Raw genomic sequence first — 24,652 nt, forward strand, 5'->3', positions numbered from 1 at the left:
GGTCATTTTGTCAATGGGAATTCCTCAGGGCATTTCCTGTCTGCCCAAAGCTAACTGTTTTGGTTTTTAAATAAAAAATTCTTTCTTTGTAATTTTTTTTTTGCAGCCTGTCAGATTTAGCATTGTCTTGTAACCTCTGTAAAACCACCCCATAATGTCTGTGAGCCACCCCATAAGGAGCCAGAGGAGATGACATTCTTGGGGCACAGCTGTGAGAAGACAACTTCTAAAGCAGCCTGGGGGTGAAATGGGGCATCCACAGAATGGAGGCACTGGTGTCATGGAGTTAACTGGGACTGAAAAGATGTTTGGCTATATCTTCACAATACTGTGCTTGTGGTCTGATCTCCTGCTCCACAGCAGGGCTTAAGTAGCTGTATTCAATGGCTGCTGAGGGTTGTATTCTGCCACCGTGAAGCAGACCTGGCACCACAGCTGCTTATCAACTCTGGAGCAGAAAACAAAGCTGGTTCTTCTGTGACAGTGTTCCTGGTAGGACCACAGGACATTGGGCTGCCTTTCTCCTGGGCAACCCAAGGTGATAGCTCAATCTTTCCTTTCTAGGATTTCCAGCTGTCAAGAACACTTCCCATACTTTGCTGCTGTTAATCTGAGAAGTGGATGCTTCATGACTCATACTTTGCTGTATCTCAGTCCTGTACAGCTTTGGCATTGAGAGGGAGAATAACTTCAGGAACCTCAGGCAATGCTCTGTAAGCCATCCTCAGCTGCTTGAGGAAGTGCTCAGCATCAAACAGCTTCCTTCTGCATTTATCTCTTTTCTCTCTCTTTATGTATATTTACAGTATCTGTTTACTTTATCATACCTTTTTGCACCCATTCCCTTTTTTTTCCCCTTTCTATTTGCTGAAAGTCTGACATATCTAGCAGAGCCAAGGAGGGGACAGATGCCCACTTCCAATATACCAACACTTGAGCAAAACTCCCTTTGAGATGCTAGGTCTCTAAACAGGTTTTAGTCTCTGGAAAGTGATTTCTTTGACTAGAAAGCTTACTTACAACAGTGCCTGTATAATCAATGAACATAAAGACTTATAATTATGAAATAAACAAGAGAGCTTGGCTAAGCAGGTTATAATAACAAAAAGAGAATAAATAGAAAGCTTACCTATGTCCTGGGCTTGCTGCAAAACTTCAGAGGAGGGATCTCCAGAAGAGATCCTTTCCCACTGGTAGTCAACTCTTAAATGGGTCTAGGAGAGGTGGAACCAGGCTCCACCCCTTCCTGCAGCACAGGTGAATTGCCTTCAGCTGTGCTCCCAGGGCTGACTCATTGCTCGCCTCAGGTGATCAATCAGAGGTTGAGGCCATGATTCAGCAGTTCCCATACAGTGTCTTTCCCTGTTCTCTGCAAACCAGTTGCCTACAAATCATTTTGCTCACCCGTGCCACATATTTATAAAGAATTTTCACAGACAGGGTCTGTAAGACATGGTTTTCCTGGCACTTAACTCAGCTGTTAGGTATAATGAAATCCAAACTGTTTATTAGCTCATCCACTATCTTGGCTATCCAGAAATCTAGCTCAAATTCCAGATGTCCAATTTGCAAACCCAACTTTCCCAACTGTTGGACAGATCCACGTTTCCCTGTCACTGTCTCCATTCAAGAGCAATTAGTTGGTTCAGTTTTGGACAGCCTACCCCTTACTGTTTTTAGCATGTCTGCTCTATTAATGGCTATTCTCAAGGCAATGTCCACTTTTTCCATGTATTTCCCAGATACTGGCAGATGATTTATAGCCAGTCTCCTCTTTCTGTTGTTCATCTGCAAGGATCTAAACAAAAACCTTCATTTGCTTACCTCTGGCTTTTCAATGTGGCATCCTTGCAACTTTCAGACTGGGAAAAGGACTTTTTACTAGGCTCTTGTGATGTTTTGTTCTGGCCCAGCCTCCTATTATAACAAGTTGACTTTTTATAGCGAACTTTCTCTCTGTACCAGCACTTAACTGAACTGCTTTCTTCAGATTTTATTGCCAACTTCTCTTGTTTTACAAACCAAATCTATCACTTTTCCTAATTGTTCAAAAATGCCATAGACCAGACCAGAGTCACCTTTTCCATTTGACATATCTGTGCCTATGGGGCTCATGGCAATTAATGTCCATCTAGCAGCTGCTTCCTTTCCTGGTTGGCTGCTGTGGAGAGAAACTCAAATTGTGGGGCAAATTCTCCAGATCTCTGGGGTGTCTGATTTCTTTTTGCTGATGTGGCCCTGCAAGTCCAAGTACAGTTAAACATATATAAGTTGTTCCACTGCCCATTTATCCTGGGAGTCCTTGTTTGCACCAGATTATGCCAAGAACAGGTCTTGCCTGGTCCTCAGCCAGGCCAAAGGATTCAGCTTTCCCCTTGCTGCTAATTCTCTGATCTGGCACTTCTTGCCTGATGGCTGCCTGCAAGCCACATCTCAACAGCTCCTGCAAACTTGGAGCTCTTGGTAGTCTGTCGTGAGCTGCTCCTTAACATGGATGGAGCTGGAAACCTTTCCTATTCCTCCTCCTAGCCACTCACTTGGGTGAGATGCTGAGCAGAGCCAAAAAACCTGTCAAGGAGTTTTCCCTCAAAGAAATCCGTTTTTGCATTATTTGAACTGGACAATCTCTCCTCTCCCTCATTGGCCTCTGAGGGTTACAAATGGGGTAGAAAATAGTTTTACTGAGGTCATTTGGCTAACCTAGTTGTACAGCCAGGTGGCTGAGTGAGGTCTTCTCTGACCTCTGCCTCTTTCATTGCTTTCTCAACACAGTTTCTGAGGTCTGTCATTCCTCTCTGCTCACGTCTATTAGCAGATCTGTGGTTGTCAGGACACCTTTGAGTCTGCCTGGCACCGTGGAAATCCTAGGTTCAGAGCAGACAGGTCTCTGCTCCCAGCTATGGGGTTTCCAGTCTGTCTAGACATTTTGTAGTGCTTGCTCCAAAAGCAATTCCATCCACCTAGAAGTCATCTCTCCACTATTATTGAGTCTTCTGGATGCTTTTGCTTCTTCATTTGATGTTTTCTCCTTTATTCATGCACCACTCTTCTGGCTGTTATAGCTTGGTGAGCTGGAATGAGCTCAGATGTGCTTGAGGCTGTCCCAATTCTTTTCCATTGCCACACCAGTAACGCAAGGTAATACTGACAGCCAAATGGCTGACACAGGACAGCCCTGTGCTTTCCCAATTCAGCACCATGGAGCTGAGAAGAGTAGAGGGAGGAAGGGTAGTGGAGCTCTGGAGGTAAGAAGAGATGAGCAGGAGGAGAGATGGAGGAACAGCAAGATTTTGGTTGCCTACAGGCTCCACAGCAGGCAGCTGCCAATTAGGTGTACCTTATGAGCACCACACTTCCCACTTGGCTTTAGGTTTGCTTACACCATGGCTGATTTGGGGAGCATCTCCATCACCCTGTCATATACAGCTCTATAATCTCTCCTGGAACCTAGTTTTTGCTCCTGATGTGCACAGTAATGCACTTCAGGTCACCTGCCAAAATTCATAGTGCTGTGGGCTGTATTGATTAGGAATGAAGGTGCTGATAGAGACAGACTTGTTTATTGTGGTTCTGTGTTAACAGGGTGTGTGCAATGTGACATATCCTCAGGCACAGGAGAAATTAAGAGCTGATTTTTCTTGTCACAATTGTCTTTTAATCAGCTCAGCCAAAATCTCTTTTTCTTTCCTTTCTACTGCTCTGCTCCTGTAGTCATAATCCTGATGTTTGTTTAGGCTGTCCTTGGCTTCTCTGATCTGCTCTGCCTTCTTTCCATAAACACACAAAAACAATAATCAGTGAGACACGAGACACCTGTAAGTAGAAGTAATTATTCTGTTTGTGCAGGAATGAATGTCTCTGCATGAGACTGCTTTGGTTTTCTGGTTTCACAAAACATCTTGAAGAATTTTGTTTTTCATCTTTACCCTGAAGAGAGATGGTGACTGTTACACTGCATTGTGACACCTCTGAGGACAGTCTCAGTGCTTGCCTGGCACTGCAGTTGGCATCTCACTTGAAAGAAAAGGCAGCATTGTGTTTATGTAGGTTTTTATTAATCGATTAGCCTCAATGTCACTCACTTTAACACAAACTAAGTCACGAGATTAGTACAAAGCCAGGGATCTTTGTGGTGGCCTTAGTCTCATCCATTTAGATTGGTGTTTGCAGACATGCATAGCTGCCCTGGCTGAGAACTATATTGGGATCATTAAGAGATGATCACAGCAATGAGCAGGTCTGGGGGAAGGAGAATACACTTCTGACCATTGGGGAAGGTATGAAGACAAATTAGTACCGTGCAGCCAGAAGAGCAGCTCTTCAGCTTCCTCTGCCTGCTGTGGACAGCAAGTGGGGTCTTCAGCCTCAAGCACAGCCTATCAAGGTTCTTCTGCCAATGCTAAATCCAATCATTAGGAAAAAAATACTCACTGGGGACCTGTTCAAGTGTGATGCAAAGCAGCACGGGTGGGAAGAGAGGTAGAGAACCAAAGAGTGGCTGGACCAAAGCTCTGACTCTGTAATTCAAATGGAATGAGCTCAAATCCTTTGAAGTTTATCCATTTGAAAACATTTCTGCTAACTTTTTTTCCTCTCATCGATTTGCTTATAGATTAATTTTTATAAGCTTTCCATGGGGGGAAAAATTGATAATGTGACCCAAAATATTTCTCTTCCAAGAATGGCCAAGTTACAGTGGAAAAAAACAGTTCAGCCACATAAAGATGTGATCGCTATAAAAGCACTGTGAGGAACTCGCACAGCTCTCCACCTGCAGCTGCTAATTAAGAAGCAGAGGCTGAAGTCAGATCTTTCCCCTTCGTCGGAAAGGACGGCTTCCTGTCCGCCAGCATGGCAAAATTTGGGGCCTGCATCTGCGATTATCCACTGCCTTCAGCAGGAAGCCAGCACCAGGGGAGCATGGTAGTTAAAAGCCCTTCCCAACAGCAATTGTTCTTTCATGGAGGTTGTAAATAATGGCAGAACTAGGCCCTCATTCTCTCTTTCCTGCAGGGTTTTAGTTAGGTGAGAGATCAAAGCAGCAGCAGTCTTAGGAAGGGGCTAGACTTTTATACAGCCAAATAAACTGGTTCAGTGCCGGCACAGTTGCTGTTGTCTTAGGTCTGCTACCTCTATGAGGAGGGATCAAGACGGAGCAATTCACCCTCAGAGACCCAGCAAGCCTCCAGGACACTCCCGGAGTTCAGTTCTTCCATTACATCTGCACTATCTGAGGATATCCATAGGCCTATAATGTACTTCAAGACCTTTGGCACATCACCTCTATACTATCTGGGGTCATCCATAGACCTATTATGTATGTTGAGACATTCAGCAGTTTACACCTGCACTGTCTAGGGCATCTCTAGGTTTACCATGTACCTTGAGACCTTCAACTCATCACATCTGCACAATATGGGGCAGCCATAGGTCAACCATGTACCTTGAGACTTTCAGCATCTCCAGGCACTGCCAAGCGTAACTTTTTCTGACTACCCTCTAATCCTCTGCGCCCTTTCTGCTCCACTATGTCCATACCTGGGGTCTTGACAGGGTCAGGCAAGGCAGAAAGGATGCTGAAAACTGTACTGAGAACTGTACACGCACCGGGAGTGGGGTGTCAGCCATGCAGCTTGTCTCATTGACTTGGGTATGTGCCAAAGGAAGCCACATCAAATGGACCTGGAACATGACTACGTCAGAGGTGCAGACCTCTTTTGAGGCTTGTGTTCGAGCTCATTTTTGTCATGAGGTCTGCATTTGTTTATAGACCATGGCTGCAATCACCTTTTAATGATGCACAGACGGAGAGTCAAGCACTGGATTTATGGACTGCAAGCACAGAAGAGAGAAGCTATGTAGCCCTTTAACTTTCCAGTTACTGTACCTCCATAGGTACATGCTGGGGCCTCATATTTGTTCCCCAAATGCCTTTAACATCCAGGCCAGAACAGGTCTGCATGCCTTTCCATTTTCTTGCTCTATGTAATGAGCCTTGGCAGAGCAGCCAGTGTCCTGCCAGGTCCTGGAAACAGAGAGCTTGCTGCACTGCACTGTAGCTGTCACACATCCCTGAGGGTAGGCTTCACTGGTGACCACCACCTATGTGTGGGTTTCTGAAGGTAGGTGTCCTCATGTGTGGGAGGTAGAGTGGAGGTGTAGAAAACTTACCAAGAAAAATGTGTTTTAGTGGGTGCCAAGTCCCTCTGCGTGCTCACTGGCAGTTTAGATGTGATCTCCATCATATGGGTGGGAATTTAAATGCCTGTCTCACATGGAAACTTGTATTTACGCTCCCAAATCTGGTGTCTCAAACTGAATCACACCCATAGGGTCTAAGCAGGAATTGTTCTCAGGAGAGGATGCTTCTTTAGCTCTGGGCTTACTTTTCTTACCTGGATCCAGCCACTCATTTGAACCTAGCCTTCATCCTTCTAGCTGTATCCTGCAACCATTAAACCCTGACATCAGGATCTCACACCAATGACATCTGCTTAATCTTCAGATAGAGCCACAGGAGAAAGAAACTAAGAGGATCACACATTAATTCTAATCAGATAATGACCTATGGAAAATGCTTCAGCAGCTGGCCTCAAGATCTGTCACCAGCCTCTCTCTGATGGTAGAAGAAAACCCTGTGACAGCTTCCTCCATCCCCTTTTGGAGCTGCGTTGAAAGCCAGGCTCATGACATATCCCCAGCCTTGGAAAGAGAAAGTATTTCTTTAAAGCTCCAACTCCACTGTCACAGCTGTGCATGAAACTTGTCCTTGACGGTCACTGGGTTCCCAGCACATAATGCCACTGCAGGTTGCTTTCATGTGTCTACATGAATTCCCCAAGTGCCTTGCGGTGCCTTGCACAAAAGCAGGCATGACCTCTGCCCGAAGGAATTCCACAAGGCAGTGAGATGTCTAGCTGCTAGAAAATCACCTGCAATTATTCACACCCTCAAAATTGCAGGAGCAAAATGAGACCCTGCTTTTCAAAATCAGGACCATTATGTGTCTGCAAAGTATATAATCTCCACATAATTCATCAACACCATTAATCTAAACTCCTATGTACTGAGCTCAATAGCGCATGTGTTTTCCATGTGTGTGTAATATCAAACAAACGTGTGTTTAACTTGTCAGAATATAATCAACTTCCATTAATTACTTCAGTATGAAGTCTCTGGTACCAATGGTTCTTCATATAATAACTCAAGAAGATTTTATTGGGGAGCTAAACAGCTCAATAACACTAATTAATTGTGTTTCTTGGACAACTGAGATTGTATAACTGAAAAGGTGGCTTTGGTACATTTCCCACTACATTGATTTTCACATTTCTGGAACGCATTTCCCCATAATAGTCATTAGTGCACAGAGAAAAGAGTTGGAAAGGTGCAGTAGGAGCACGGCATTCCTGAAATATGATTTGAGATTTGTACTGGATTTGCACAGTTTGCCAGAAATTCAAACTCTGGCAAATAACTTAGCCTTTCTAGGCTGGTTGCCCAATAGGCTGAGTGAAAAAAACAGCAAATGTAAAAATCTGCCAATATTTATGTACCAGTGTGAGATTCAATTGTTTTATTGCGGAGTGAAAGTGACATAAGAGAGAGAGGGGAGAGGAGGACTGAAAATCTGCGAGTCCAAGGAAAAATATGAAGCATTTGAATGCTAGTGTTAAAGAATTTTAAGACCTTTAATTAAACCACCCCAAAACTCACAAGCTCCACAAAACTGAGAAAGAAAGAAAAAAGAGCAATTGCTCCCTTGGGGCTTTCAGGGCTTTACTTCTACACATATTTTTCTAATTCCACATAGAGGAAAAAGAATGTGCTTTTCCCACCTGAGAGGTGTTGTTTGGTGATTCATGAAGCTTTCTCCCCTGTCTGAAGCAGAGATTTCTCAGTTACGTACCCCAGGGCTGCGCCATTCCAGAACGGAAGAGTTGGTGGGGAGGGTGTGAGGCCCACGGAGCATTTTGGATCAGCAGGATATTACTTAGTGTCTTAGTGTGTGTATATTTATATGTTGGGAGTAAATGAATTGTTGCACTCTGTGGCATGCAAAAGTAACTAAAAGCCTCTCTTGGCTGCATCATGAACGCTGGTTGCAGATTTGATCTGTGTTCCAAGGCTCCAATCAGCGCCGGCTATTATGCTTTCAGGTACTCCATGCAGCTCCAGCGTTATCTCAAAAGCACCATCTTTTTGTCTAACAAATAATCAGCAGCACTCAAAATACAAATCTTATCCATGTGTTCATAGCTTTTCCTTTGAAAACTTTTTCCCCAGTCACATCATCATAAAATTCAGCTTCCACTCAATGGAAATATACAACGCAGTCAGTGCCTTTGTAAATCAAGATCCAACTGTGCTTAAATCCTGAGGGAGAAGCTTATTCTGTTTAGTCGTAAACATTGTCTCAAGGAAGTCCTAATGTAAGGCTGTGTGCTACTCAGCCAGGCCCTGTAAAAGCCAACCTTGCCCTGAAAAGACTTCCTCTGTGAAGTGGCAAACACAGGTTGGGGAGAGTGATGAGGGAGGAAAAAATGTTGCAAATAAGTGCACTGTGATGGCTTAGGGCTTTACACTTTCCCCTGTTCAATGAGGCAGAGTTGATTTGGACTTGTGTTTGTCTGAGGAGTGAAGTCTGCTCTTCAGTAGCTCTCAGAAAGTAACTAAATAATTAATAATGATAATGATTGACAGGAACTGGAACATCCACCATCATGTTGCTTTTGCTGGTAGTTTGGAAAACAGGTGGTCCAACAATTTTGAGAAATAATAGACAAAAATATAATTATAAACTTCCAGACTCTAATTTCTAAAAAGACTGGTTATAGATAATTCTCTCTCTTCTTCATTCTGATGCCAACAGTCCTCTCAAAAGCTATTTAATGAAAAGCTGGTGTCAAGAGACAAACAACAGTATCAGTGTTATGTGTTGTTCCTGTAAGAATCTCATGAGACATTTCTCTCACTCCATACATAGGTATGCTTCTGTAAGTCAGTTTTTGCAACTTTTGTTAAGGATGCAGAATCTTAACATGAGAAAATGGATGTTGGCCGAAAAAAAAAAAATAGACCTTCAGTCTCACTGAAATCATAATCAGAGCCTCTTTAATCTCTGTTGCAAAATGGAGTTGAGCGAGGTGTCCATGTTCTGTCGTTAACAGATCATGTCTGGTGTTGGTCAGATCTTTCAGATCTAGGACATCTGGCTCCTAGCGTGCAGTACTTCACTTTAATAATGAGCCTTCCTTAGCAATATCTGTTTTATTTCTCTTTTCTATCTAGAGAGCCAAAGCCTGTTTCTATCAGGCTACATTTGGATCTGTTTCACGTTTCATTGTCCTCCTGAATGTTTCTGACCACTTATGAGAGTCCTTTGCATCAAGAATAGCTCAGCCTTCAGCACAGTCGGATTGTCAGCCTTTGCAGCGAACACCTTGTGAATCATGTATTTGGCAGAGACGTGAAACTGTATTTGCGCTGGTCACTGGATCTGATACAATGGTAATAAAATTTTTGTCTTTTTTTGTATCAAAAGAGATTGTTTATCTCTTTGGATAATGGCATTGCAGGTGCTTGCAAAAAACCCAACATTTTATCATAATGAATATGTGCAAGACTCGTGGGCTCTGATTTTCTTTCCCTCTTTCTATTTCTGGCTCAGTCTCCATCTTTGTGCGCTGTTTGACTTTCCCTATCCACTCGTTTCTTTCTGAAGTAAGCTGCTCATACCTAGAAACAAATTCAAAGTGTCCCTTTGAGTTAATATACCAAGTCTTTTCATACCCAGAAGAGCCTTACTTCTGAATGATCCATCTTGTCGTGTAAGGAACATTCCTGATGTTTTTTAAATATCCTGGCGGCGTGCTTTCACGGCGCGGCTCTGGGGATTCTCCCGCAGCAATTTCCTTGGCTTTGTGGTGCACAGCGCGATTCCTGACTTGGACTACAGGCATTTGTTTTCCTGTTAGTTAGCGGCATCGACCACAAACCAGCCTGTCAGAAAGGGTGTCGGTTAACATGTTCAGCCACCCCTTTTGAAGCTCGAGGTAAACTGTGAAATAATTTCTTCCCCTGTTGGCATCTTTTGTGAAACTAGAATTTCTCAGCAATCGCCAGAGGCTCTGGAGCAAGCGTTATTTGAAGCAGCTCGTAGGATCTATTCCCGTGTTTTTCTTTGTGGTCCGCCTGCCTGTGTTAGACTCCAGAACACAGTGCAAATGTTCAGTCTCCCATGACACTGAATAGGGGGCGTACAGGCTAATCCTGCAATGTGGCACTCAGAAAGCTCAGCGCGGGAACTCCAAGTTCTGCTCAAAACAAACATACCTTCTGGAGGGTTTCTGCCCAAGTATTTTTTGTGGAGGCCAAAAGCACTTACAGAGCTCAGAGACCCTTCAGGAGTTGTTCCACTGGACCTAACTGGAAATTTCCTAACTTTCTTCTGGCAATTTTAACTTTCGTGTTAAATGTACATCCTTCTCTGTCAGCTTCCATGTTTATCAAGTCTGTTGTTGTCTTCCGTATGGGAAACACCTTTGTCCTTTATGTTAGGCTCTGAGAGGCTGGGAAAGTTAAACAGCCTCCAATGGATAGCTGCCCAGTCTTCTCTGCTGGCTGGCTGGTGGGATCAGAACTCGCTGTCCTTCCCCTCCACTCTTACGCTTGGAATGTAAACACACCTCCTAAAAACAGCGGAATAAACCAGCTGCTATTCACTCTTTTAACCATCTATTGAGCAGCAGACTTCTATGCCATGTTTATAAGGCAGACTGCTGAAATGGAAAATAAGAGTGAGGAGGCAACCTCAAGAGGCCAATCTGCCCCTAAGTAGGATCAATTACACCTATTTAACTCCTGATTAATATGTCTCTAACTTGTTCTTAAGAAAAAACTTCAGCAATGGAAAGTCTACCACCCACATAGGCAACGTATTCCAATGCTTCTCCATCTAGTACCTCTTCTTCCATTGGCATAATCTACCCAGTAATGAACCTACAATCTTTTCTGCTGCAATTAAAGCCCATTGTTTCTCAGCTGTAATATAAAGAATAACCCTTTCATCTTCCTGCTGGCCACATATATTTGAAGATTTTCAAATACATACTTGCTATACTTAATAATCCAAGATCAATCAATTTTTCCTCATAGATCTTGTTTGTTCCTAATCTAATGATTATGCTCCTGTTGGTTTCTACCTCCCTTAGAAGCAATGCTAAACACTCATGGTTCAGTGCAACCTCAACAGAACTCACTAGAGTGGCAGAGTTACATGTCTTACATACCTAAAAATACAATTTCATGTGGCATTTCCTTTATTTATTTATTTGTTTGTTTATCTATCTATTTATTTATTAACAGTAGGATGATTTTGGATCATGTTCAATTCATGATCAGCTGTAAATTTCTGAAGAATTCCCAGCTATCTCCCCAAGCTTTGAGCACTTTGTCAACTTTTTTCCTTCAGGCCTTCTCTATCTAGTTTATCAATTCTGTTATTTTTCAGGTGATTCTGTATTTTGTCAGGGTGCTTTTGAGTAACAATGCCTTCTTATGTACTGTAAAGGAGCACCCATTTGGGAACAAAAAAGTAACAAGTTTCTGCTGTGCAGTAACTCTGCTTTGTTCTAGACCACCATGACAAACAGTAGAGGCAGAGGGAGTATATCCTGGCAGTGGCAGAGAGATTTTCAGAGCTATGTGTCCCCTATAAACTGGTTTTATGAAATGAATAGCACATATCAAGCGGCCAGGGATCCTCTGCTTTACTCCACTAACCAAGCTATTGTTGAAAATATTGAACAAAACCAACAAAGGACAGACCTCTGTGCAAGCCTTTCATCCATACTTCCACATATGCCATAGATGTGGTACTTAGGAACATGGTTTAGAGGGCATGGTGGTGATGGGTTGGTCTAAGAGGTCTTTTCCAACCTTAATGATTCTATGATTCTATGATTTTTGATCATGAGCCCCTGATAACCTCTCTGAGTAAGAGTTTTCAGGGTTTTTTTAACAATCTCAGTGGTAATTTCAGCTACAGGTTATGTCCTCTGCTTAGTTATACATATTAGAGAATAGCATGTAAAACTGCCAAAAGCCAATCAGTCAGAGTGGTTGTCAGCATAGTGGCAGGGGAAATGCAGACGAGTGGGACTTGGCTGCATCTTAGAGCCCTTTGCTCTTTGGGTTCATGCAGCAGTGCTTCAGGGTAGATGATGTTGAATCACCAGCACTTGCAGTCTTGTTGCTCTGCCTGTTCCTGAACTACAGCCTCTCTGAAGTGTGTGTCCTACCTGAGAGCCAGGGGTTGTGACATTTAAATCTTCACAGATGAAAAGGCAGTGAGTCCTGCTCATGCTACACAGGACTGTTTTTCTTTTCATTCTCACAGAAGAGGTTTAAAAAAATTACACTTGGTATTTGGTTTCCATGCTACCATTCTGTTGCTGTTGAGGGAATGGAGCAAGAAGTAGCTAAGTATTAGTTTACATAATAACATTTCCACATGCTTGTATTTGATTTCCAGTTGTAAATCCAGGTTCCACCAGATCCCACTCTCATGCTGGTACATGTCCTCGTGAAACAGATATAGGGAGTATTTCATCTTATGAATTGGGTATAGAGTTCCCAACTCAGCTGCCCATTAGGAAACTGAAAAGAGATTGTAACCTTCCTGTATTTTTATTCCTGAAAGGAAATATACTTGATGCTTCTTGGAAGATGTTTAATATCAGTTGCATCATGTGAAGAAGTATTTACAGTTGTTTACAGAGTAAACACTTCTATTGCAAGTAGCCTTGGAGATAGCAGTTACAGAAATGTGTTGAAGTCTTTAATTCTTGATCAAAGGATGGCTTCATATACACTTCAAAGTGACAGAAGCACCAGACTTTCTAGTCGGAGTACCCTCTGATTTAGCCCTGGGCATCACTCAATGATGCCAGCCTGGGCAAGCTGCTCTCAAGATCCTTCTGCTGCCCAGACATCAGAAGCAGACACCAGCTTCAGGAAAATAGTCAGGGGACTGGAGGACTGGAAAAGGCTAAGACTTTTCTTGCTTCGCATCTCAAAACGTGGAGGGTCACTGACATTTGTTTGTTTCCACATTTTTTAAATCTGGTTTCACCGCCAATAAAATGCTGTGTCACATCTTGGACTCTGAGTTTTCGGTTGCCTTTACACCAGCTGAGAAATATATTTTTTATTGCTATACATTCTCTTTTTAAGAGACGCAGATGCCATCTTCAGCCTCACACCTTTGCTTTCTCTTGCTTTCTCTGTTATTTGCAATCAACAGGCATGAACAAGCATCACCATGCAGATGCCTCGTCTGCAAGGATGCAGAGTACCAGTAAATGCTGCACCTGCCTGCTGTCTTAATTCTCTGGCCATGTGAAAATTCTCTTCATTAACACAAAAAGCAAGAGGAAAAGTCCCACAGTTGTTCCTCAAGCAGTATTTTTCTGAAGGCAACACTGGCACAGGGATGTCCTTCAGGAAAAACAGCATGGTGTTTGCTGAAATGTTCAGCAACAAAACTAGTACTCTAAAATGAAGTATCTAGATACAAATTTGATATCCATAGACGACTGTGCAAAATTGCTCTGATTTTGTGAATACTGGGCATTAGAAGTCCTTCCATGCCACACTGGGGGACAATTTTTTCTGTTCTGTGGAAATTTTTGAGCTGTCAAAACTTTCTTGTTTTGTACAGGATTGGAGAGTGTAAACATATAAACAAACAAATATAGAGAGCCAAAAGAACACTTTTTAAAAGTCAGTAAACATAATCTGGTAACCTCAATATTTTTGTAAGTTTCAATAATTTGTTTGGCTTTGATTGCAATCTTTTTTGCAATAATTATGTTGCATTTCAACACAAAATAAAATCTAGAAGTACAGACTTTATTGTTAAAAAAAAAAAAAAAAAAAAAAAAAGGAAGAAGAAATGTGGAGTCTTTTGATCCTCTCCAAACTTTCTTAAAAGAAATTTAAAAAATTCAAGTAAATTAAATGGAGTATTCCTGTTACAGAAAGCTTCCATTTTGCTGATTAGGCATTTAATTTGCAAAGATTGAGCAAAAACATTGCTGACCACTTTTCATGACTACACCGACTGCCGTTGAGTACCTGGAAGTTTTAAAATCTGATCACGTATTTTGTGACCATTTCACAAGATCCATGGGTCTTGGGGTCTGGCTGTCAATTTACTAAAAGGACAAGAAAAAGAAACACAGCATTTGTTAGAGTGATGATTATAATCCTCACATCCATGAGGAAGATGAGATAGCTTTGTTGAACATTTCCAAGTCACAAGGATTCTCCTGTGTGAAACATCTCATCTTATATCCAAACTTTTACATCCACAGTGTTGGATTACAGCAGAACTTCCTTTTTCAGCTGGATAGAGACATTTCCCCTTCTTAAGATGATTTTTTTTTTTTTTTTTCCCGAGTGCTTCAGCGTGCTCCTCAGCTGATGTTACAGAGAAAGATAGATAGTGCTGAGTCCAGCAGGTCTCTTTGTGATTTAGGACTTAACATCTTGTTTCTCCTGTTTCCCCTGACTTGAGCCGTGTCTGGTTTGGACATCTAGTATCAGTTAGAAGTTTATTTTCCTTTTGCTGTCAATGAAGAAATTGAAGTGCTGCAGAAGGTGATGCCTGCTCTGTGACATGTACCCAAGATGCAGATTTCAACTACAGTAACGTCAGATACCTAAAGTTCCTTAAGTGCACCAAACTGAGGGTGCCACTTACAAAAACTGCCCTCTCCTACCTTCAGAGTCTCATAGCAGCAGGCTGAGCAGTGGGGAACATCTTGTTGCTATGATCCTCATCTCATCATCCACTGGTATTCCGCAGTGTTTAGAGCATCCTCAGGGGAAAGTGTCAGCCCCCGCACATGGACCAAACCCTGGATGAGGATTCCCAGGGCTCATACTGGAAGCTTGCAACAGAACAGGGCCTGTAGTCCAGTTTTTCACCAACAAGGTATCTTTTCTTACACTCAAGATAATGTGCGTTTACCGTAAAGAAAGAAATGTCCCTAATTTGTGGTTATTTACAGCACTGTAAATCAGGCACATGCCACGAAGTACCAATAAAAATTGTTTAAAATCAGCCTTAAATAGCTAAACTCTCAACAGCAGCTCATAAAATGAGACTTGGCAGTTCCTAGGTAGTTATGGTTAAATTGACGGTCCTTTTGGGAGTTAAGATAGCCAAAAGTAGTAGTAGTTAGGAGCGAAGTGATAGACAGTAGAGCTTGTTGGTTGAAGAGCCTCCACTACACACTTCTGAGACTTCATATGTTCACTGACCCCAGGCTGGGAGAAGGAAGATATCAGACTTCACCACTGAACACTGACTTGTTGAATTGTACACCCTTCACCTATGTAGCACTTGAAACTGCAAAGCCAGACAGAAGTATGAGCTTTGGCATGAAGGATCCCATTGCTGTCTGAATGTAACAGGAGACTTTTCAGGCAGGAAGAAAGAACGAGAAGTAAGTCCAAAACAGGCCGAAAGGAAGGTTAAGGAAAACTGAAGAAGGGACCAACACCACAAATGAAAAAAAGCCCATCCATAAAGAAACCAGATCTCAGCTCCTTTTAAAAAGTCAGGTGCGTGAGTTATATTAGCCTTGAGCCAGGTCTAACTTCCGCTGCCAATAACCACTTCCACTGCCAATAACCCAAGCTGACATAACAGCAACATTAAGGAGTTTGGAGATTTTTTTTCTGTTGCATTATGTATTGATGTATCTTTCCCCATTTTTTTTCTCGTCACAAGGGAGCCAGACTCCTTCCTTCTTGTTAAACAAGAAGAGTTTCAAGATGGGGCCCAAACCTAAACACTGGCTCAGCACAGTGAAATCTGCAGTGTTGGGTCTCAGTTCTGCTACTAACGAAGACCAAGTACACTCAGTGTCTGGCAAACCAGCTCATACAACATGAACTCACATTCCGGCAGTGTCAAAACTGTGCTCTCAGACAATTCAGCCCTTTGCATCATGCTTCATCACTTTCCTGCCTTAGGTAGCTAATCGAGGTAGATATTTCATCAGAGCAGCTCCCACCTGGCCATGTCCATCTACACACAACAGTTCAGCCGTGTAGCGCAGTAGCGTTATCCTCTTTGAAATGTTAGGCGGCTACTAATTTCTGAGCTAGAACACTTCTTTACATGGATAGCTCAGAGCTGGCAAGCAAAACTTGGCCTGCAGGTCTTTGGAAATGGTTGGATTTGTTAGATTAGGAACCTGGTTCCCTTTGAGGTTCATTCTGATTCTCCAACAGTCTCACAGATTATTCAAAATAAAACAAGAATAAAACTGCAATCTGCCATAATTAAAGCTATTACTGTGACTACTGAATTGAACTTAAGAGCTTTCTGGAGTACTGGAGAGTCTGACATCCTCAGTCCAGCCTCCCTTCTCCTTCAAGTAGGAGGCCAAGGTTTAAGAAAGCATAGTCACAGTAAAGACTGAGTGAAAAGGAAACTGGAGTTGAGGGACTTTATTGCAAGTTGAGATTTCACTGCAGGAAAAATAGTGGTATATGTGAGAAAGGTAGCTGTGCTTGGAGATAACTGTACTCGTCCCTTCACTACAGAGCAAGCGGGCTCCTGGAGCAGCAAAATCTCTGCTGCTGCAACTGCTTCTTGTCAGCACTAGGATCCTTGCTTTGCCAGAGCTGCCATTTTGAATGGGGAAGTTGTGAATAAGGTGTGAAGCACTGGTGACTTCTGGCTGCTCACAATTATCAGCAATCCCACTCATTTTTATAATCAAGACTGCTTTCTGTAGTAGCATCTCATGCTTGGTGTTGTGTATCTACACTGGTGGATAGTTTAGGTGGATAAAGTATCGGGGCACATACTGAAAAACTAGCTTAATGAAAGGATAATGAAGAAACAGGTTTAAGCCCATGTGTGCCTTATCTGTACCTAAGTCAAAACCATTCTTTGCACAGTACAGAGGTGCTATTAACTCTTCCACATCTTCTAACCCAACAGTGCAGTGGTTACTTTATGCACTTTGCATGTGGGCATCCAAATCCAGGTACTGTCCTCCACAAAATCCCGAAGTTAGAACTTAAATCCAAGACACCAAATAATCAGATGTCTCCAGAATACTCTGTATGTTGGCCTGTGGCTTGCTCTCACTCTGCTTGATGGAACTGCTTCATCGTGAGGCCACAAAGTGAGAACTATAGCTTAGTGATGGTAGCTGTTGTATGAGACATGCCTGTTTTTCTTTGCCTGTCTCATGCTTATATCCCATTATAGAGCAATCCTGCCTGTAAAAGGAAACCAGAAATGCAAATGACTAAGGAGAGATAAATGAATATTTAATTCAAACCAGCAAGATGTTGTTTGCAGTTATTTATTTTACTAAAATGGTTACATATGTTGAAACAAAGAAGAGCTATAATAATAATGTTTGTTTTTCCTATATCATAAATAATTATTGAGTCTTCATTAGCTGTTGGCTCAGCACTGATTGTGATTCTTGTTATTTAAAAAAAGACACAAATAATTCATTAGAATTTGTGTTTTCAGAAAACTCTAAAGCAGCAGTAGAAAAAAAATAAATTAAAGGAAATGGTAACAAGAAATTATGCCAAGTATTTCTTAAATTTAAATCCACTTGATGTGTTTTACAGATTATTCTTTGTGCTTTGATCATTTTAAAGAAAGAACCATGAACAAGTTGCTTATAGTATGGCTTGTCTTCTCCAGTTTTGCTCCAGAGAAGTCACCAAAGGTACCATTTTTACATGACAAATGTTGTTGTCATTTATGTAGACAAAAACACTGTGAATATTCCTAACAGAAAAGTTTGTCAAAATCATTGATTTATTTTCACAAAATATTTAATACCAGAATAACTTATAATAGTATGAACAAAAGTGAAGTATTAACTCTCTGCTATTAGTTATAAACTCACATTATTATGTCAAAATCCAGTAAAGTATCAAAAATTAATGTCACGGAATCTTAGACACATAATGATGCAAGTCAGTAAAACATATACTTCAACTGTTCATACAGTCATGACAACATACATTTCTTGCTTGGCACTTTAAGTCAATGCAAATCAGCAATTTAGAAAACAAAGTAAAAATATATATGTACAAAATATTCTCATATCAAATCATTTTCATTGTACACTAAATAAACCCAACAACATGTTATGTTACATCAAGAAGTTTCCTAAGAAGTCGCACCAAGGCTGATATTTGCAATGTGTCTTGACTATTTTAGTGCAACTGGAACAGCCTATACTTGCAAGTTAGTTTAATCATTAGCACAGTACTGCTTCCAGTGAAGTGGGAATTTGGCCATTAAACTCAGTGGAAGCAGGACTGAAGTCTTATCTTGTTCACTGATGGCTCATGAAAGAGGAAAGGGGAGAGGGATAAATAGGAAAAAACCTGACAGGATAACCACAGGAAGAAAAAAATCCAATTCCTAGCAACAATCAGCTCTTTTCCAGTTTTCTGTAACTGATTCAGTATAAATCGTATTTGGCTTTGCCACTGTAAATTGCTTTCATGTACATTCCATTCAAGCACTGTAAACCTCATTAGACTATTGTTATATGATTTAAGAATAACTTGTGCACCCTAGAAAACCCTTAAAATAAACTGGGCTTTATGCTAGTTATTATGCTCAACAGCAGTCAAGTATAGAATGTGACATTTAATACATTTTAGTATCTATTTTAAACCCTCCAACATTGAATGCTGGGATTTTTCAATGTTTCAAGTCCCATTTGTGTTACTACTGTGGGCTTTGATAGTTTATACTACAGCTTTTTCTCACTGAAATGTGAACTGTCAATCAACTGTCCTCATCTATGCAGTACCTATAAAATAAAAAACATTTAAAACACATTGAAGTAATAATTTCCACCATGGAAACATTTTTGAGCTCCACTGTAAATAATAAATGGCACTACAGATTCAGTTTTGTACAAGAAGAGATCCATTTGTTTACTTATATAAAAACTCCTGTAAGTCACTAGCAAAGCTTTAGAACAATAGAAAATGGACCTTACAGCTAGTCTGGCTAGAACCTTCTCAACTAGAAATCTTTAACAAGCAACATGTCTGGGAGCGCATGTGTAAGTTCAAAATAATCTGAACAATTAACTTATTTCCTAAATTTGTGTGTTCTAGAGTATTGCACTTTTCAAAGGAATGATTTTGGTATTTTAATATACTGCATATACAGGTAAGAAACATGCATAACAATCTCATTGTCACTTTGACAAAACATACTGTACAATTTTTATAACACTGTTGATTAAAAAAGAGAAAAAACGATGTAACAATTTTATTAAGACTTGTCAATTCGGTCAAGTCTATTATGCACAATTCTCCAGGGCCTCCAGCAGTAATGTGTTTAGCCCTAGGCTGCTTAAGCCCACTTGGAATAATACACAAAGTTTAAGCATTATGGCATTGTCATTTTGAGGCATAATACTGTTGTACTATGCCCACGTTATAGCTTATTTTTTGAAAGCAAGGCACTTACTGTAATAGCAATGCAAACACCTTATGCGCACTTTGATTAACATAAAATAAGTTAATGTTTTGATAAAAACAGGTTTTTTTATAATTTACATGCCTTTTAAAGAAGCAATCAAACATTTCATTTAATACAATGAAAACGTCAGAATCTGAAGGAACACTGTTTTTTCAAACTGACTGTACTGTAAAAGGGGACCTATTTTCCACATCTGCCTCATATCTGCAAATCTGATTTTGCTGAAAACCAATCCTGTGAGGAAAACGTCCGCTTGACAAGAAAAAAGGAACTCATCTCTTTAAAACTGCTGGACTAATGGCACTTTAACAGTCTTTACTTCTGATATATGTGAGGATTTCTGGATGATGCAGCTGGTAGTTCCCTGCAGTTTGTCCTTCCCTTGGGCGAGGTTTGTTAGGGCCATGGCTGCGTTGATCTCCTTCCAATATGTTTCGTCTTTGCTGGTTCCTTTTCTGTTAGCTGCGCTAGATTCAAGCAATAATAAATAGTTACATACATAGCTTACATAGCAGCCTTCCAGTAGCTGAAAGGAGCCTACAGGAAAGCTGGAGAAAGACTTTTTATAAGGGCACGTAATGACATGACAAGGGGAAATAAATGGCTTTAAACTGGAATAAGGCAGATTTAGACTAGATATTAGGAAGAAATTCTTTACTGTAAGGGTGGTGAGATACTGGAACAGGTTGCCCAGAGGGGTTGTGGATGCCCCCTCCCTGGAAGCATTCAAGGCCAGGCTGGATGGGGCTTTGAGCAAGCTGGTCTAGAGGGAGGTGTCCTGCCTTTAGCAGGGGGGTTGGAACTGGATGATCTTAAAGGTCCCTTCCAACCCGAACCGTTCTATGATTCTATGATTCTACATAGCAGCTATGGAATGTCAGGAAAGCTGTAAAAATAAACATATGGGAAAATAGCACATTCCCTTACTCACCTTTCACACTTATTTGGTCCATTCTCCAGAGTTTCTGAAAAATAAAATAAAATAAACATTTATTTTCTTTCAGCAGTTTTTAAACAAGCAAATTCATGAATTAGGCACATAGAAAAATGACTCCAGATTAATTCCAAAATTGATACCAAAAAACCTTCTGTTTGGACACATATAAAGGGTCAGCTTCACTCAAGTGTCTCTCTGGAGAAATCCATTCTGAGCTTGAAGCAGACACGAGTCAAAAAAACCCACTGTGGAGAAATTTCAGCCATGGAGAGCCTCCTGTGCCACAACTGTGTAAGAACACGGTGTGCTGAGGCAGAGTTTGCTGAGTCTCTCCAGCACCACCCTGACAAGACCAGTGCCAAACTCTGCCCAGTGCACTCTGGAGTGGCCCCGTGTTTTAGTTTTATTGGCAATAGTGAGAATAATGCTGATCCTGGAGGTTCACCTACATTTTGCTGGGTGATGGAGTTTTTCCGTACATAAATCCCAAGGACATAAAGAATTACAAAAACTAAAAATAAAACCCAGTTTAATTTCCCTTTAGTGAATGCCCTCTTGTATGCACTAAAAATAGGACTTTCACCCATACACAGATGATGTGTGTGTTTTAAATGCGACCCTTGCCCAGGCTGCACCTCAGTCCCAAAGGCAGGCTGAGCAGAACACAAGGAACAAGCACACGTGGCTAACAGCCTTCAGAGGTGAAATTGCATCACAGGAGTAAGCTACACTTTCCCATCAAGGGTCACATTTGTTCATTCATTAAGTCCTCGCATTGCAGAGAAGCCAGAAATATTTGCCAGGCAGAAATCTGTATGTGTTAGTCAGTGGGCTTCCTATCCTAACACAGAAACACATTATAGGGCAATGAGAAGCTGATTCCTAACCGCAATACCTATGGAGAATGAGTCAAACAAAAGAAAGTATTTCTGCATGAGCTCTAGTGGCTACATGACCACAATAACTCCTAAATCTTGTAAAGTAATGAAGCAAAATGCCCAACTGGTAGTCTACCCTACAGCTAGATTTCAACCAGATTATTAATTAAAAGCTGATATTTTCTTTAAACAGAGCTTCCAGGTGAATAGGTCTGAAAGCACATTGCATCCCTTGCTAGCACCATGCTTACAAGTGGCTTCACCCGCCACCAAAGGGTGGCCAGTCTGCTCTTGCAGCCAACACGCCCAACACCTTGGCACAGCCACATTCGCTAGTGCTTGCAGGTGAGCAGCAAAGACCACAGGCTCACCAGAAAAAATGCAGGCAGACCATCTGTAATTTCACTGGTCAGATGTTTGCCAAGCTGTTGGATTTAACAAAACTTCGTGCTTTTGCAAAACAGCTTTATAAATGTCCGCAAGTGAATGAGTCCTGGGTTTGTATGTTGTTCCAAAACAGCATATCTTAAGTCAGTGTCTCTTGATCTCCTAGATCATTGCATGGGGGGGGGGGGGAGTTCAATCTAGGCGGAAAATAGAAAACTGAGAATATAAATATATATATATATATATATATATATATGATTTGCAGAGATGTACTGAAATGACACCAAAAGTTTCCTTCTTCATAATGTACTGGGCTACAAACCATTTTTCAGCCCTGCTTCATTTAGCATTTGCTGTTTTTTTAAAATAGAGACAGTGTTAAAGAGGAGGTTTAGGACTGAATAGGCCAGTAGGTATAGAAATGGAAATGGCAAGTAACAGAACTCTGTTGCCAGAGCAAACCTGGATATAAATACACCTCTCTCATGCATCTGTCAGTTTCTTTTGCTGTTGGAAAATATTTCCTATGAACAAAAAAATTGCTTGTACAAACTTCTGAGGAAAGTAGGTGTGAATGGTGACACACATTCCAATTCCAGCATTTATTTGAAGGAGTATTTGCAAATATTTTTTAGTGGTGTTTAGCCAGTTCTAAAAGAAATCAACTTGCCCAAGGTATAAAAAAGCAGCAGCAAAGCTAAAAAACACACCCCAGCCCAAAGAGTTGTCCATTCTTTAATTTTGCTGGAGATCTTTTTTTATTCCATTCAGATTTTATATTTTTTTAAACAAATAATTTATGTCAGAGAAATCTGAAACTGGGTTACAATAAAAACATAATTGATAATTTGCAAAGCTCTTGCTAATAGCTGCTGTAAAAGCATGTTAGTACAAAGAAGTCTGACAATCCATCATTTCAATGTATTTTTTCTTGCCAAAAATCCTTTTCTGCTATACCAAACCTATGACAGCATATCTTCTTTTGCACTGCCACAGCATCCAAGGAGCTCACATCTGTCTGAATAGACCTTAGTGAAGGAAATGAGCATGATCACCATCTCTGGATGAGGAGAACCATTATGAGAAAGGCAAACAACCAGTTCTGCAAGAAATGTTGGTCCCCTGTTCCTTTGCCTTCTGAGGGGAAAGAGCTTCGCCCATGCTTCCAGGTCTTCCTTGAGATCTTGCAGGTCAAGACATAGTGACCAAACTCATAAAGAAGGCTTAGCTTAGCCTGGCAGAACTGCAGTCTGGACATGTCTGGCTTTTACTGACAAGAGAGGGAAGGTAGAAGAAAAAATCTTATTGAATTTTAAAAAATTATGTGAATCTTGCCCAACATTAGCTTAGTCTTCATCTTTTGCAACCTGCCTGCTCTACTTCAGTTACTAACTTAAGCTTTTGATAAATACCACTTTGACACTTTACATACATGCAAAACTACTGCAGTCTATTTTAACTGTATAAGCAGAATGGTGAGACTAGAGAATGAATGTAACCGAAGAACAACATTTCCAGTATATAAAGTGTTTGTTCTATTATACAGGGTTGAAAAGATGCGCCATAGCTGTCCTCCCCAAGCACTGTGAAAATCTTCAATCCAACGTACTTCCTAAACAAACTACAGTTGTGCTCAATCACATATTGATTAAGGGAAAGCCAAATCTATTAGCTGGTGATAAGAGTAATTTGTTCTGTCTCAGAAAGCAATGTGGGATAGGATGTTGGTAGGCTCTCAGCAGATCTTGAGATCCTTAACATTAAACATTAGAAAAATCTTATTTTTGTTAGAAGTCCTGCATTTGCTTAAAGAAATTTGTTACCTGCTCTCCAATTGGAAAGTTTAAAGCACTGTGAAAATGGAAACACAATCACATATAATTGGGGTGGAGACCGTCATAAATCATCCCCCTTACTGGTGCTTCATTTTGCTCCCACTGCAAGCATCCAGAGAATCAGCTTTTGGCTGGCCAGGAATGTCTCATTCTTCTCTCACCATCCACCCAAAGAAACCGGCGATGTAGGATATTTGTTCCCTCTTGTTTATAGTAGGAAGTCACTATAAATCATTCACAAATGGAATCTTGTATACCTTTCCATTAGTGTAAGTTTTCAGTATACAGTTTACCATAGCACTCAGTGCCAAGAGTGTAGTCACTGGACAATACCAGCTTTGTGATACAGTATGGCATTTTTCAGGACTCACATAATTATTAATAATACACGTAGCATACATATATATTTCTTTTTCACCATGAAATTTCTTCATAAATATTCACTGGCTGATCCTGACAGCTCTCTTGCAAGGTAGCTTGCAGTCCCATTTTAGCAGAGATGGAAATGAGTCTCAGAAGTCCAAAGACAACATGGCTAGGCAATACTCTGACCATTTATGTCAAAAGCAGTTCAGAGCAGACTTTTCCAGGTTTTCTCCTATAGTTAAAATATTATCTTTTGTTCTTCTGCTATCAGAAAGGCTCACCCAAAGCAAATAAAACCCAGTGTTCTTGAAAGCACTGTTTCCACAAACTGAATTGTAATCCACTTTCCTCCAGCGCACTGCCACTACATTTGACTGTTGTCAAAATGATATTCAAATAATTAACCAGAAGATATATATATATATACACATACATACACAATGCCCTTTTAAACACTATATCCAGTATTAGAGAAGAAACCCAGTGCATAAATGCTGTAGCATGTGTCTACTCCAGTTTACCACATACAAAAGCTCCCTGGCTACGTGGTGTTGCAGCACATTCAAGTATTGCAGAACAATTCAGACCCTCACAGTTCTCTGAGTCCAGACTCATAACTTTCATATACTTGGATGCCATTAGGGGTGTGCTAACTAACGCTAATTTCAGTTATATTTTATCCCTT

General features: G+C 41.0%; 1 protein-coding gene across 3 annotated transcripts in view; it reads right to left on the bottom strand.

Moving 5' to 3' along the window:
• Positions 1-19,216: 19,216 nt before the first annotated feature.
• Positions 19,217-24,652, bottom strand: part of MKX (mohawk homeobox) — a 41,737-nt gene continuing 36,301 nt past the window's right edge. For 2 of the 3 annotated variants that reach the window (XM_090143000.1, XM_031616081.2), the window contains exons 6-7: positions 20,496-20,529; positions 19,217-20,031 (exon numbers count right to left, since the gene is read on the bottom strand). In XM_090143000.1, the coding sequence (XP_089999126.1) occupies positions 19,845-20,031; positions 20,496-20,529 (221 nt within the window). In that variant the 3' untranslated portion in view covers positions 19,217-19,844. The remainder of the gene's footprint in view (positions 20,032-20,495; positions 20,530-24,652) is intronic. The other variant, XM_090143001.1, reaches the window with a different exon arrangement.

This window comes from Phasianus colchicus, chromosome 6, assembly GCF_987193195.1.
Source record: "Phasianus colchicus chromosome 6, bPhaCol1.hap1.1, whole genome shotgun sequence".
Lineage (NCBI taxonomy): Eukaryota > Metazoa > Chordata > Aves > Galliformes > Phasianidae > Phasianus > Phasianus colchicus.